This window comes from Oryctolagus cuniculus, chromosome 7 (assembly GCF_051225735.1).
Source record: "Oryctolagus cuniculus isolate XC-2025 breed Fujian yellow rabbit chromosome 7, ASM5122573v1, whole genome shotgun sequence".
Classification (NCBI taxonomy): Eukaryota; Metazoa; Chordata; class Mammalia; order Lagomorpha; family Leporidae; genus Oryctolagus; species Oryctolagus cuniculus.
This window is the reverse complement of record NC_142873.1, coordinates 144,123,168-144,137,947: the sequence shown is the minus strand read 5'-3', so window position 1 is coordinate 144,137,947 and position 14,780 is coordinate 144,123,168. Positions and strand designations below refer to the sequence as shown.

The 14,780-nt window shown below is 43.2% G+C and overlaps 1 protein-coding gene across 6 annotated transcripts; it reads left to right on the top strand.

Annotated features, from left to right (window-relative positions):
- The first annotated feature begins 1,000 nt into the window (after nucleotides 1-1,000).
- MED18 (mediator complex subunit 18) lies at nucleotides 1,001-6,891 on the top strand. Of its 6 annotated transcripts, none has more exons than XM_089301195.1 (4): nucleotides 1,007-1,132; nucleotides 1,529-1,598; nucleotides 2,169-2,316; nucleotides 6,010-6,891. In XM_089301195.1, exons 3-4 carry the CDS (start codon nucleotides 2,244-2,246, stop codon nucleotides 6,561-6,563), a joined length of 627 nt encoding a protein of 208 aa, XP_089157321.1. In that variant the 5' UTR covers nucleotides 1,007-1,132; nucleotides 1,529-1,598; nucleotides 2,169-2,243; the 3' UTR covers nucleotides 6,564-6,891. The 6 variants fall into 6 exon arrangements, with proteins under 6 accessions (XP_069935057.1, XP_089157321.1, XP_008264089.1 ...); XM_089301197.1 differs by having other exon boundaries at nucleotides 1,095-1,132; nucleotides 5,978-6,891; XM_070078956.2 differs by lacking the exon at nucleotides 1,529-1,598 and having other exon boundaries at nucleotides 1,001-1,132.
- The last annotated feature ends 7,889 nt before the right edge of the window (nucleotides 6,892-14,780 follow it).

The following is a 14,780-nucleotide window of genomic DNA, read 5'->3' as shown; positions in this document are numbered from 1 at the left end:
TGGACACTCTTTCCATGGGATCTTTTTAAAGTGATTAAAAAAAAACAAAAAAACAAAAAAACAAAAAAACAAAAAAAACCAAAACTTGTTTTAGAGACACGAGAGAAAGAGAGCAAGAGCACTCCAACCCATGGGTTCACTCACCAGATGCTGCACCTGCAGGCCGGGCCCACGCGGAGGCAAAGCGCCATCAGTCACTCTTACGCCTTCCAGCACAACCTGTGAGGCGTGAGGCTATGCCCACTTCCCTCCCCTGAACTTCGCCATGTTGGGTCCCATAGTACCTCATGCTCAGCGTGTCTACGCAGGAACTCATGTGTCCTGCCGCACCCATACTGTTTTCCAACTCGGAAAAACAAGTCCCATCACGGCCACCCAGCGCCGTGCGACTCCTCCGGTCCTCCATCTTTACCTCTGGCGTTTCATGAAATCATCCCATTTCTTACATTAAAAAAAATTTTTTTTTCTCGGAGTTATTTCCCAGCCAGGGTTGTACAAAGCTCCTGTTTTTTTTTGTTTGTTTGTTTTTGTTTTTTGTTTTTTCCTCCACTCTCTCCTTTCCCAAGCTTTTCCCCACTTCACAGTCACGATTTCTGCATCCACTCACGTGATGATGGACACGCGCATTCTCTGCACCTCTTGGCTCTTGTAAACAGTGCTACGGCCAACGACAGCGTGCAAATATCTCTTCGAGGCGCTGCTTTTAACTGCCCAGAAGAGAGATTGCCGGGTTCAATCTTTTCAGGCACCTCCACCTTGTTTTCTATTTTATATTTTCTAGTTTACATTTCTATTTTACAGTGCACACAGTTTAGGGATAACCTCTTTCTTCAGTCTTATTAGCTCCAAGAGATTTCCTACACAGAACATCTCCAGGTCCTCGAACTTGAAGAAAATACATGGTTTCCTAGAGGTCAGCCTATGACGTCACAGCCGCGCAGCTCTGAGGAACGCCCCAGAGGCGGCCGCCGGGGGCCGTACGGCGGCACTGTGTCCTGCGCATGCGCGTCTGCTTGCCCGGCCTCCGAAAAGCGCTTTGGGCCCTCTCGGCACCCTTACCTTACAGGGAGGCGGTGCCGAGGTTCGTGCGTCTTGGGACTTCCTGCTGCAGCAGCGAGAACGAGCGGAAAAGGTGGCTGAGGGCGGGCTGGAGTGATCTGCAGGCTGGGGACTAGTTATCACTAAGAGGCGGTGACATGCGTGGATGAATATAATTCCAGGCTTTGTGAGAAGTTAGAGTGCCCGTGGAGGTGCCTTTGTAGTGTAAGTGCGCTTGTGTTCTGGTTGCGGCCTTAGAAGGACCTAAACCATCATTTTAAGAGAGCGTCACGCTTGTACGCGGCTCGTTTTAAAGAAAACCTGGTCTGGTGCAGGCTCTGCCACTGACTGTGCGTGTCTTCGAATCTCAGTGGCCTCATCTGTAAACCGGTTCTGTAGACCTTTCTTCTGAGTGTTATTGAACGTCTGTTATGTCATTTGAACCACGTGGCCTCGGAGTTAACGTTAAATATTGTTGGCTTCATTTTAGTTTTGATCCTTTGTCGGAGAGACAGGACTCCCCAAAGGCCGGACCTGAGAACGCCATCCAGGTCTCCCATGTAGGTGCCAGGGGACCAGCTATTCAGACCGTCATCTGCTGCCTCCCGTGGTGGGCGTTAGCAGGAGGCATAACGGGGACTCAAACCCAAGCGCTCCAGTATGAACTGTGGGAGTCCCAATAGGTGTCTTAAGCCACTGGGCCAAATGCTTGCCCCTGCCTTGTTCTATCATGAAGACTGAGTGCCAGGGTGAGGGGTTGCACAGCTTCCTAGAGATTGCACAGGGGGCTGCTGGAGATTTCAGAACTTGAGTTCTAGGGCGCAGCTCTGGCCGTTGCGGCCAACTGGGGAGTGAACCATCGGATGGAAGACCTTTCTGTCTCTACCTCTCTGTGTGGCTCGGTCTTTCAAATAAATAAAATGAATCTTAAAAAAAAAAAAAAAAGAACTTGAGTTCTGCTGTAGCTATGGGCAGATGTCCTTTTATGTTTCTGCCAGCAGTGCCTAAGATTAGCCATATAAAGATACTTGAAATGTTTTGAGATAATGAGTTGATTTCAAGACCAGCGCCACATTAGATCAGGTGTCCCTCCACTCCCCTGATGTATGACAGTTATAATTCTTTCCTAGGTGTATCCTGTGCCTTACCTGCCTGGGGAGCCTGAGTCCCCATTCTGTTGTCTTCCGCTTAATCAGCCAGACACCATGGAGGCACCTCCAGTCACCATGATGCCAGTCACTGGGGGCACCATTAACATGATGGAGTACCTGCTGCAGGGTAAGTGAACCAGAGAGTTTGAATTACCTGTTTTCCCCTTTTTTGTTCAGTTTTCCTGGAGGTGCAGAAAGCAACTTGCAGTTCCTGACACTGAATAGACAACAGCTGGGGTGAAGCCGCCACCTGCAATGTTGGCCTCCCACATGAATGCGGGTTCACATCCCAGCTGCTCCATTTCTGATCCAGCTCCCTGCTAATGGCCTGGGAAAAGGAGCAGAATATGACCCAAGAGCTTGAGCCCCTGCCACCCACATGGGAGACCCAGATGAAGCTCCTGGCTTGTGGCTTTGGCCTGGCAGCAGCAGATGGCCCAAGTGCTTGGGCCCCTGCACCCGCATGGGAGACCTGGAGGAAGCTCCTGGCTTTCGATCAGCTCAGCCCTGGCCATTGTGGCTATTTGGGGAGTGAACCAGCAGATGGAAGATCTCTTTCTCTGTAACTCTGATGTTCAAATAAATGAATCTTTTTTAAAAAAAGAAAGATAACATTTTTGGTTGCTGTTATTTTATTTATGTATTTTCATTCTCTGCAATTCAAAGCCAGTATTAGTACAAGAATATATTTGGGAAGTTAACGCAGGAAATAATACTCTCTATGATTTTATTATTTTTTATTTATTTGAGAGAGAGAAAAAATATCTCCCATCTGCTGGTTCTTTCCCCAAATGCTTGCAATGGCCAGGACTGGACTAGGGCTAGAACCAGGAACAGGGATTGCCATCCAGGCCTCCCATATGGGTAGCTGTGACACAGTTACCTGAGCCATACCTGCTGCCTTCCAGGGTCTGTGTTAACAGGAAACAGAAGTCACGAGCTGGAGCCAGGCATTAAATCCAGGCACTCTGATGTGGAATAATGCTCACCTTTCTTGTTTGCTCTGACATATTCGGTCAACGGCGTTTGACTATGTTCCCGGCCTTGGGGTCACAGCAATAGAGAAAGGTGACTAAAAACTCATGGTCGTAAGTTCTGGTGAAGAATAAAGCAGGGAAGTGCGCAGAGGCTGGTGGGAGAGATGCTATTTTATTTAGCATGATCAAAAAAGGCCTCTGTGATAAGAAACATTTGAGGAGAGACTTGAGTGAAGTGATAGGATAAGATACACAGAAATTTGGAAGAACATAGAGAAATACATTGTCAGATAGTTGGCATTTTTAGGGAGTAGCAGGAAGGTCACTTGGGCTGGAGAGGGAGATCAAGGCGGGGAGTGGAAGGAGACGGTGTTGGACAGGTAGCAGGGCCTTGTAGACGATGGTAAAGATGTGGATTTTATTCCGAATGAAACATGAAGTCACTGGAGCATTCTGAACAAAGGACACTCACTCCCTGCCTTATGTTCTGCAGTACTATGTGGCTGTTTTGTGAAGAAGAGAGGAAGAAAGCAAGGGTGGCTGCTATAAAGACCACACAAAAAGTCAAGGCAGTTTGAACTAGGTGCAAGTAATAAAGGCAGTCAAAGTGATTGGATATATATATATATATTTTATTTGACAGATAGAGTTAGTGAGAGAGAGCGACAGAGAGAAAGGTCTTCCTTCTGTTGTTTCACCGCTTAGATGGCCACTACGGCTGGAGCTATGCCGATCTGAAGCTAGGAGCCAGTGCTTCCTCCTGGTCTCCCATACAGGTGCAGGGGCCCAAGCACTCCTCCACTGCCCTCCCAGGCCACAGCAGGGAGCTGGACTGGAAGAGGAGCAACCGGGACTAGAATCCGGCGCCCATATGGAATGCCGGCGCCACAGGCAGAGGATTAACCAAGAGAGCCACGGTGCCGGCTCCTGTTTTTTGGGTTTTGTTTTGTTTTGTTTTGTTTTAGGATTTATTTTTTTGAAAGAGTTACAGAGAGAGGTAGAGCCACAGAGAGAGAGAGAGAGAGAGAGAGAGCTCTTCCATTCTGCTGGTTCACTCCCCAAATGACCACAATGGCCAGAGCTGAGCTGATCGGAAGCCAGGAACTTCCTCCAGGTCTCCCATGCGGGTGCAGCGGCCCAAGTACTTGGGCCATCTGCTGCTGCCTTCCTAAGTGCATTAACGGAGTGGAATGGAAGTAGAGACAGCACCCATATAGGATGTTGGCATTGCAGGCAGAGGCTTAACCCACTGTGCCGCAGCACCAGCCATAAGGGGTTGGATTTTGCATTTATTTTAACAATATGGATTGTATGTAGGATGTGTGATTAGAATAAAAGGAATCAAAGATGATTGTGGGTTTTATGGCCTGGGCAACTGGAAGCAGAGTTACCATTTACTTTAATGAAGATGACTGCAGGAAGATTAGTTAAAGATGAACAGGTTGGGGCCAGGGTTGTTGCATAGCGGGCTAGGCCTCCGTCTGCGACGCTGGCATCCCATATGGGTGCCAGTTGGAGACCTGGCTGCTCCACTTCAATCCAGCTCCTTGCTAATGCACCTGGGAGGGCAGTGGAAGATGGCCCTAGTCCTTGGGTCCCTACACCAACGTGGGAGACCCAAAGGAAGCTCCTGGCTCCTGGTTTTGGACTGGCCCAGCCACGGTCATTGTGGCCATTTGGGGAGTGAGCCAGCAGATGGAGGATCTTGATCTATCTATCTCTCCCTCCTCCCTCCCTCCCCTCATTGCTCTGTAACTCTAACCTTTTTTGTTGTTGTTGTTAAGATTTATTTATTTATTCGAAAGTCAGAGTTACACAGAGAGAGGAGAGGCAGAGAGAGAGAGGTCTTTCATCCGATGGTTCACTCCCTAGGGGGCTTCCAAGTCTCCCATGCAGCTGCAGGGGCCCAAGGTCTTGGGCCATCTTGTACTGCTTCCCTAGGCCACAGCAGAGAGCTGGATCGGAAGAGGAGCAGCTGGGACTAGAACTGACGCCCATATGGGATACTGGCGCTTCATGCCAGGGCGTTAACCCGCTGCGCCAGAGCTCCGGCCCCTGTAATTCTAACTTTCAAAAACTAAAAAATAAATCTTAAAAAAAAAAAAAAAAAAAAAAAGGAAGCCCCAGGTCTAAGCCCCTGCTTTAAAAAAAAAAAAAAAAAAAAAAGATGAACAGATTGACATTGAATTAATTAAAATGAAGATGTTTGTTGAACATCCAAGTGGAAAAATTCAGTATACAATTGGATATATGAGTCTGTAGTCTATGAGATATAAACGTGGGAATCCTCAGGGGATACATAAAATAAAAAGCCGTGACACTGAAAAAGAATGTGTGTGTATAATTTATGTAAGAACTCTGTTAGATGTTGTCATAAGGCAGAAGGAAGCACTTCATTCTTCATTCTCTTTTAGTTAAATATATGACTTAAAAGGGAAACTTGATATTTGGCCTATTAAACGGAAGACTTATTGGCTGGAAATGGAAAATAATTGTTGAAATAAATGACGTGGTAATAGTATCACTATATTCTAGGTAAATAACTTTGCCTGTTAAAGGCTCTGGGCCTGTGGCCTGCCAGACATTAGCACTACTAGAGAAAGCCTAGATACTTTCTAGTGCCAAGTAAGAAAGTGTAAGAAACTGAAAGGGAACTACTTTCTGATAATGTTATGGAATACATTCAGACTCCTCTGAAGTCTCATGTGTTGGCCCTGTGCATTATAAAATACTAAGCTGTTTCTTTTTTTTTTTTTTTTTTTTTTTAATGTTTTGTTAACTTTTTGCTAATCCCGTGACTCATAATGAAAGATGGGCCTCAGGAGTCCTTTTTCCCTCCTTAGGAAGTGTTTTGGATCACAGTTTGGAAAGCCTCATTCACCGCCTACGTGGCTTGTGTGACAACATGGAACCTGAGACTTTCCTTGATCATGAGATGGTATTCCTTCTGAAGGGCCAGCAGGCCAGCCCATTTGTTTTGAGGGCTCGGCGCTCAATGGATAGGGCAGGGACACCCTGGCATCTGCGTTACCTGGGACAGCCAGAAATGGGAGACAAGAACCGCCATGCCCTGGTGCGAAACTGCGTGGACATCGCCACATCTGAGAACCTCACTGACTTCCTGATGGAGATGGGCTTCCGTATGGACCATGAGTTTGTTGCCAAGGGACACCTGTTCCGTAAGGGCATCATGAAGATTATGGTGTACAAGATCTATCGCATCCTGGTGCCAGGAAACACAGACAGCATCGAGGCCTTATCACTCTCCTATCTTGTGGAATTAAGTGTTGTTGCACCAGCCGGGCAGGACATGGTGTCTGATGACATGAGGAACTTTGCTGAGCAGCTGAAGCCTCTGGTTCACCTTGAGAAAATAGACCCCAAAAGGCTCATGTGACCAGGAAGATCTGTTTGTATTTGAGGACTAACCACACCTGTTAGAAAAAAGCAGGTGGTATGAATGCCCTGTTTCACCACTGGCAGCCAGGCCTCATCCTTCATGAAAGAGGACAGCAGTGTCATTTAGTTGGTTCCTTGCACTGTTTTTCTCATGTGGTGATTCGACTTATATGACAGCCTTTCTAAATTAAATGCTCAGGCTAGCATTGTGAATCTGGAATAAATTAGCTTTTGGAAAGAAAAATTTATCATTTGTGTTTGATATTTGTAACATAATATGAACTCTGTTATATGGTAATAAAGGCTATAAAGAGAAGTGTCTATAATTCTATGGTTTCAATTCTTTACTTCCCTACCCTGCTAATTTCCTTACCAATTGGAACAAAAAAAAAATGACAATTACTAGTTTTTTTTTTTAATTTTATTTATTTTTTTATTTTTTGACAGGCAGAGTAGACAGAGAGAGAGACAGAGAGAAAGGTCTTACTTTGCCGTTGGTTCACCCTCCAATTAGTTTTAATTTCAGTAGTGATGATGGATGATAGTTTTTAATCACATTTGTCACTGAAAAAATATTTTAAGGATTTATTTTATTTGTTTGAAATGCAGAGTTATAGAGAAAGAGAGGGAAAGACAGGGCGGGGGCAGGGGAGAGCTTCCATCTGCTGGTTCAATCCCAAATGGTGGCAGTGGCCAAGACTGGGTCTTGTAGGAGCCAGGAGCCAAGAGCTTTCTCTTTGCCTCCTATGTGGGTGTAGGGGCCCAAAGACCTAGGCCATCTTTCACTGTTTCCCCAAGTGAATTAGCAGGGATCTGGATTGGAAGTAGAGCAGCTTAGTCTCGAACCACCGTTAATATGGGATGCCAGTATTGCAGGTGGCAGTTTACCCCATTACCCTACAAAACTGGCTGCTGCCAAAAAATTTTTAAATGGTATTATCCAAGGAGATGTACTAGTTCTATTTTGGTATATATCTTTCTGGGTTTGTACTTGTTTATTTGAGAGAGAAAGAGAGCTCTTGTCCACTGCTTCACTTCTGAAATGCTCTCAGTGCCTGTGGCTGAAGTCAGGAGCTGAGAACTCAAAAATTGGGCTCACTGAATCTCACACGTGGGCAGCAGGAAACCAGTTACTTGAGCCATCACTGCTGCCTCCCAGGGTCTGTATTGGCAGGAAACTGGAATCAGGAGCCAGAGCTGGGAATCAAACCCAGGTACTTCAATGTGATATGTAGGCATTTTATTATTATTATTATTTATTTGACAGAGTTAGTGAGAGAGACAGAAAGGTCTTCCTTCTGTTGGTTCACCCCCCAGATGGCCACTACTGCTAGAGCTACGCTGATCTGAAGACAGGAGCCAGGTGCTTCCTCCTGGTCTCCCACACAGGTGCAGGGGCCCAAGCACTTGGGCCATCCTCCACTGCCTTCCCGGGCCACAGTAGAGAGCTGGACTGGAAGAGGAGCAACTGGGACTAGAACCTGGCACCCATATGGGATGCTGGTGCCACAGGCAGAGGATTAACCAAGCGAGCCACGGCGCTGGCCCCCAGGATGTAAGCATCTTAACCAAGAGATCAAATGCCTACCCTAGTTTTATTTGTAATAAGCTTATGTATATGAGATATATATTTTTAATTCCATATATGCTAGTTTGTAGCTCCCCCCCTTTTTTCATTAATTTGTTATTAACATATTTTCAGGATGTTAGCCCACAGTGTCTATTTTTCCCCCCAGAAACCTTTTATTTAAGGAATATAAACTTCATGCATTTCATAAATACAACTTTAGGAACATAGTGATTCTTCCCACTGTACCCACCCTCCCACCTGTACTCCCACTTTTCTTCTTCCTCCCTCTCCTCTTCCCATTCTTATTTTTTACTAAGATCTATTTTCAATTAACTTTATACACATAAGGTTAACTCTATACTAAGTAAAGTGTTCAACAAATAGTAAGAAAAGAAAAACTTCCTTAACAGTAGATTCAAGGGCTGTCCATAGTCATTGCATCTCAAAGTGTCAATTTCACTTCTATAGATTACCTTTTATGTGCTCTGTTAGTTACCACAGAACATATATTTGTCCTTTTAGGACTGGCTGATTTCTCTAAGTATGGTGTTTCCCAGTTTCATCCATTTTGTTGCAAACAACAGGATTTCATTTTTTTAAAACACCCCTGTAGTATTCCATGGTGTACATATCCCATAATTTTTTTTAATCCAGTCCAGTTAATGGACATTTGGGGTTTATTCTATATCTTAGCTGTTGTGAATTGAACTGCAATAAATATGGGGCTACAGATAACTCTTTCATATGCTGATTTCTTTTCCCTGCCCATTTCTTAATTGGGTAAATTCCTAGGAGTGGGGTAGCTGGGTCATATGGTAGGTCTATATTCAGATTTCTGAGGAATCTCCATACTGTCTTCCACAGTGGCTGCACCAGTTTACATTCCCATCAATAATGGATTAGGGTACCTTTTTCCCCACATCCTCGCCAGTATTTGTTGTTTATTGATTTTTGTATGAAAGCTATTCTGATGGGGGTGAGGTGAAACCTCATTGTGGTTTTGATTTGCATTTCCCTGATGGCTAGAGATCCTGAGCATTTTGTCATGTGTCTGTTGGCCATTTGGATTTCCTCTTTTGAAAAATGCCTGATTAAGTCCTTTGCCCATTTCCTTTCTTTTTTCTTTTTTTTTTTTTTTCTTAAAAAAGATTTTTATTTATTTATTTGACAGGTAGAATTACGGACAGTGAGGGGAAAGACAGAGAGAAAGGTCACTCCCACGGTTCACTCCCCAGATGGTTGCAATGGCCAGAGCAGCGCCTATCCAAAGCCAGGAGCCAGGTGCTTCTTCTCGGTCTCCCACGTGGGCACAGGGGCCCAAGCACTTGGGCCATCTTCCACTATTTTCCCAGACCATAGCAGAGAGCTGGATTGGAAGAGGGGCAGCCAGGACTAGAACCAGCGCCCATATGGGATGCCAACATCACAGGTGGAGGATTAACCTGTGCCATGGGGCTGGCCTGCCCATTTCTTAATTGGGTTTTGTTGTTGAATTTCTTGAGCTCTTTATATATTGTGGTTATTAATCCTTTCTCAGTTGCATTGTTTGCAAATAATGTCTCCCATTCTGTCAATTGCCTCTTCACTTTGCTGAGTGTTTCTTTTGCAGTGCAGAAGCTTCTCAATTTGATGTAATCCCATTTGTCAATTTTGGCTTTGATTGCCTGTGCAATCAAAATAAATCAAATAAATCAAAATAAAAGACCTCTGGGGTCTTTTATAAGAATTCTTTGCATAAGCCAATGTCTTGCAGGGTATCCCCAATGTCCTCTAATAATTTGATGGTACTAGGTCATAGATTTAGGTCTGTAATCCATTTTGAGTGGATTTTTGTTTAAGGTGTAAGGTAGGGGTCTTGAGTCATACTTCTGCATGTGGAGATCCAGTTTTCCTAGCACTATTTGTTGAAGAGATTGTCCTTGCTCCAGGGATTGGTTTTAGCTCCGTTGTCAAAGATAAGTTGGTTGTAGATGATTGGGTTGATTTCTGGTGTTTCTATTCTGTTCCATTGGTCTATCCATCTGTTTTTTGTAGCAGTACCAGGCGTTTTTTGATTATAACTGCCCTGTAATGTAATCTGGTATTGTGATGCCTCTGGCTTTGTTTTTATTGTATAAGATTGCTTTAGCTATTCAGGGTCTTCTATGTTTCCATATGAATTTCAACATTATTTTTTTCTAGATTTCTAGATCTGAGAAGAATGTTCTTGGTATTACATTGAATCTATAAATTACTTTCTGTAGTATGGACATTTTGATGGTACTGATTCTTCCAATTCATGAACATGGAAGATTTTTCCTGTGTGTGTGTGTGTCTTCTGTTTCTTTCTTTAATGTTTTGTAATTCTCATTATAGAGATCTTTGATGTCCTTGGTTAAGTTTATTCCAAGATTTTTGATTTTTTTTTTGCAGCTATTGTGGATGAGATTGATCTTAGAAGTTCTTTTTCAGCCATGGCATTGTCTGTGTAATCAAAGATTATTGAATTTTGTGTGTTGATTTTATATCCTGCCACTTCACCAAACTCTATTATGAGTTACAATAATCTCAGTGGAGTCTTTTGGATACCCTGTAGATAGAATCATGTCATCTGCAAATAGGGATAATTTGACTTCCTCCTTCCCGGTTTGTGTCCCTTTGATTTCTTTTTCTTGCCTAATGGCTCTGGCTAAAACTTTGAGGACTGTACTGAATAGCAATGGTGAGAGTGGGCATCCTTGTCTGATTCCAGATCTTAGTGGAAATGCTTCCAACTTTTCTCCATTCAATAGGATGCTGGCCATGGGTTTGTCATAAATTGCCTTGATTGTGTTAATTCTGGTAGAATTCAGCAGTAAAGCCATCTGGTCCTGGGCTTTTCTTTTTTGCTGATTCAATATCTTGGTTATTGGTCTGTTTAGGTTTTCTGTGTCTTCAGGGCTCAGTTTAAGCAGGTTGTTTTTGTTCAGGTATCTATCCATTTCTTCTAAGTTTCCTGATTTGTTGGCATACAGCTCTTTGTAGTAATTTCTGATGATTCTTTTTATTTCTATGGTAACTGTTGTTACATTTCCTTTTCCTTTTTCATCTCTAATTTTATTTATTTGAGTCTTCCTCTTTTTTTTTTTTTTTTTTTTTTTGTTTGTTTGTTAGTTGAGCCACTGGTATGTCAGTTTTGTTTATTTTTCCAAAAAACCAGGTTTTTGGGACCAGCGTGGTGGTGGTGTGGTAAAACCACTGCCAGCATCCCATAATCCCATATGGGTGCCAGTTCAAGACCCAGTTGCTCTGCTTCTGATCCAGCTCTCTGCTATGGCCTGGGAAAGCAGTAGAAGATGACCCAAAGCCTTAGGCTCCTGCACCCACATGGGAGACCCGGAAGAAGCTCCTGGCTCCTGGCTTCGGATCTGCACAGCTCCGGCTGTTGTGGCCAATTGGGTAGTAAACCAGTGGATGGAAGACCCCTCTCTCTGCTTCACCTTCTCTCTGTGTAACTCTGACTTTCAAATAAATAAATAAATCTTTAAAAAAAAAAAAAAAAAAAAAAGAACAGCTTTTCGTTTTGCTGATCTTTTGTATTTTTTTGTTTCAATTTTGTTTATCCTCTAATTTTAATTATTTCTTTTCTCCTAATTTTGGGTTTGGTTTACTGTTGTTTTTCTAGGTCCTTGAGACACATTGATAGCTCATTATTTGGTACCTTTCCAATTTCTTGATCTAGGCACCAATTGCTGCAAACTTTCCTCTTAACACTTTTTGATGTATCCCATATGTTTTGATATGTTGTATTGTCATCTTCATTTCCAGAAAATTTTTTGATTTCTCTTTTGATTTCTTCTATGGCTCAATGTTCATTTGGGGGCATGTTGCTTAGCCTCAATGTGTTTGCATATGTTGTAGAGGTTCTTTTTTTTTTTTAAGATTTATTTATTTATTTGAAAGGCAGAATTACACAAAGAGAGAAGAGAAGCAGAGAGAGAGAGAGGTCTTCTATCTGCTGGTTCACTCCTCAAGTGGCCGCAACAGCTGGAGCTGTGCCAATCCGAAGCCAGGAGCCAGGAGCTTCTTCTGGGTCTCCCAAATGGGTACAGAGGCCCGAGGAGATGAACCATCTTCCACTGCTTTCTCAGGCCGTAGCAGAGAGTTGGTTCAGAAGTGTAGTAGCCGGGACACGAACCAGCACCCATATGGGATGCCAGCACTGCAGGCAGCGACTTTACCTGCTACGCCACAGTGCGGGCCTCTCTATAGGTTCTTGAGTTTTTTATTTCTAGCTTCATGCCATTGTGGTCAGAGAAGATGTGTGGTATGATTTCAGGTTTTTTTGAATTTGCTATGACTGCTTTATGGCCTAACATGTCATCTATACTAGAGAAAGTTCCATGTACTGGTGAGAAGAATGTGTATTCTGCAACTGTAGGATGAAAAGGTCTGTAGATATCTGTTAGATCCATTTGCTCTGTATTGTCGATGCACTCTGTTGTTTCCTTGCTGATTTTCTGTCTGGTGGTCTGTCCATTGCTGAAAGTGGGGTATTGAAGTCCCCCATTACTATTGTATTGAGTCTGTGTCTCCTTTTAGATCTGTTAATATTTCTTTGAAATAGCAAGGTGCCCTCTAATTAGATGCATATACATTTCTTATAGTCACATCATTTGAATTGATCCCTTCATCATTACCTAGTGCCCTTCTTTGTCTCTCTCTCTGTTTTAGATTTATCTATTTACTTGAAAGAGTTACACATAGAGAGAAGGAGAGGCAGAGAGAGAGAGAGAGAGAGAGAGAGGTCTTCCATCTGCTGGTTCACTCCCCAATTGGCCACATGGCTGGAGCTGCACCAAACCAAAGCCAGGAGACAGGAGCTTCCTCTGGGTCTCCCACGTGAATGCAGGGGCCCAAGTCCTTGGGCCATCTTCCACTGATTTCCCAGGCCATAGCAGAGAGCTGGTTCAGAAGTGGAGTAGCCAGGACTTGAATTAGTGTGCATATGGGATGCTGGCACTGAAGGCAACTGCCCCTCTTTGTCTTTTTTTTTTTTTTTTTTTTTTTTGACAGGCAGAGTGGACAGAGAGAGAGAGACAGAGACAGAGAGAAAGGTATTCCTTTACCGTTGGTTCACCCTCCAATGGCCGGCGCATCATGCTGATCCGAAGCCAGGAGCCAGGTGCTTTTCCTGGTCTTCCATGAGGGTGCAGGACCCAAGGACTTGGGCCATCCTCCACTGCCCTCCTGGGCCATAGCAGAGAGCTGGCCTGGAAGAGGGGCAGCCGGGACAGAATCCGGCGCCCTGACCGGGACTAGAACCCAATGTGCCGGTGCCACAGGTGGAGGATTAGCCTAGTGAGCCGTGGCGCCATGCCCTCTTTGTCTTTTTTAACAGTTTTGTGTGCAAGTTTATTTTGTCTGATACTAGGACGGCTACAGCAGTTCTTTTTTGGTTTCTGTTAGCATGGGATATCTTTTTCTATCCTTTCAATTTCAGTCATCATGTATCTTTGTTGATGAGATTTGTTTCTTGTAGGCAGCAAATAGATGGGTTTTGTTTTTAATCCATTCAGCCAGTCTGTATATTTTAACTGGAGAGTTGAAACAGTTTATATTCAAGTTGACTATTAATAAGTAACGACCTGGCCCTGCCATTTTCCCAAAAATATTCCTATTGTTTACTTTGGCTTTCCTTTGTACTTTTACTGGAAGATTTCTGCCTTCATTTTCTTTCATAGTGATGACTATGTTTCTGTGTTTCTATGTGTAGCACAACCTTAAGCATCTTTTGTAAGGCTGGACTAGTAGTGACAAATACTATCAATTTCTGTTTGTTATGGGAAGGTCTTTATTTCACCTTCATTCATAAATGAGAGTTTTACAGGGTACAGTATTCTGGGTTGACAGTTTTTTTCTCTTAAGAATTGGAATATATCTCGCCATTCTCTCCTAGCCTGTAGGGTTTCTGATGGGAAGTCACCTGTGAGTCCAATTGGAGATCCTCTAAAAGTAATCTGGCACTTCTCTCGTGCATATTTTAGAATCTTTTCTTTATGTTTTACTGTGGAGAGTTTGACTACAGTGTGCCGTGGTGAAGATCTTTTCTGGTCATGTCTGTTGGGAGCTCTATGTGTTTCCTCTTCTTGAACATCCCTTTCTTTCTCCAAATTAGGGAAGTTTTCTATGATTATTTCACTAAAAATTCCTTCTAATGCATTCTGTCTTTCCATGCCTTCAGGAACTCCTAAGATCTGTATGTTGGGTCATTTGATAGTATCCCATAAATCTCCAACACTCTTTTTTTAGTTTTCTAATTTCATCTTTTTTTGGTCTGACTAAAATTTCCAGAAATTTGTCTTCTAACTCAGATATTCTTTATTCTGCCTCACTGAATCTGTTAAATTTTGCTACTGCATTTTTTATATGTTCTATTGAGTTCTTCATTTCCAATATTTCATCTTGATTTCTCTTTAAAAATCTCAATTTCATGAGAAAAATTTTCATTCAGGTCATATATGGATTTCTTTAATTCGTGGATTTGCTTCTAATTACTTCTAAGTAATCCTATGATCAATGTTTTGAATTCTCTTTCCAGTGTTTCTTCGATCTCTTCATCTTCACATTCTAGTATTGAAGTGTTTTGTTTCTTTGGGGGCATCATGTTGTTTTCCTTATTCTTGT

Excerpts from the sequence above, each read along its gene's own strand:
- MED18 (XM_070078956.2), top strand. The coding sequence starts at position 2,244 with ATGGAGGCACCTCCAGTCACCATGATGCCAGTCACTGGGGGCACCATT. Across the intron at positions 2,317-6,009 it reads GATGGAGTACCTGCTGCAGG|GAAGTGTTTTGGATCACAGT; the intron begins GTAAGTGAACCA and ends TTCCCTCCTTAG.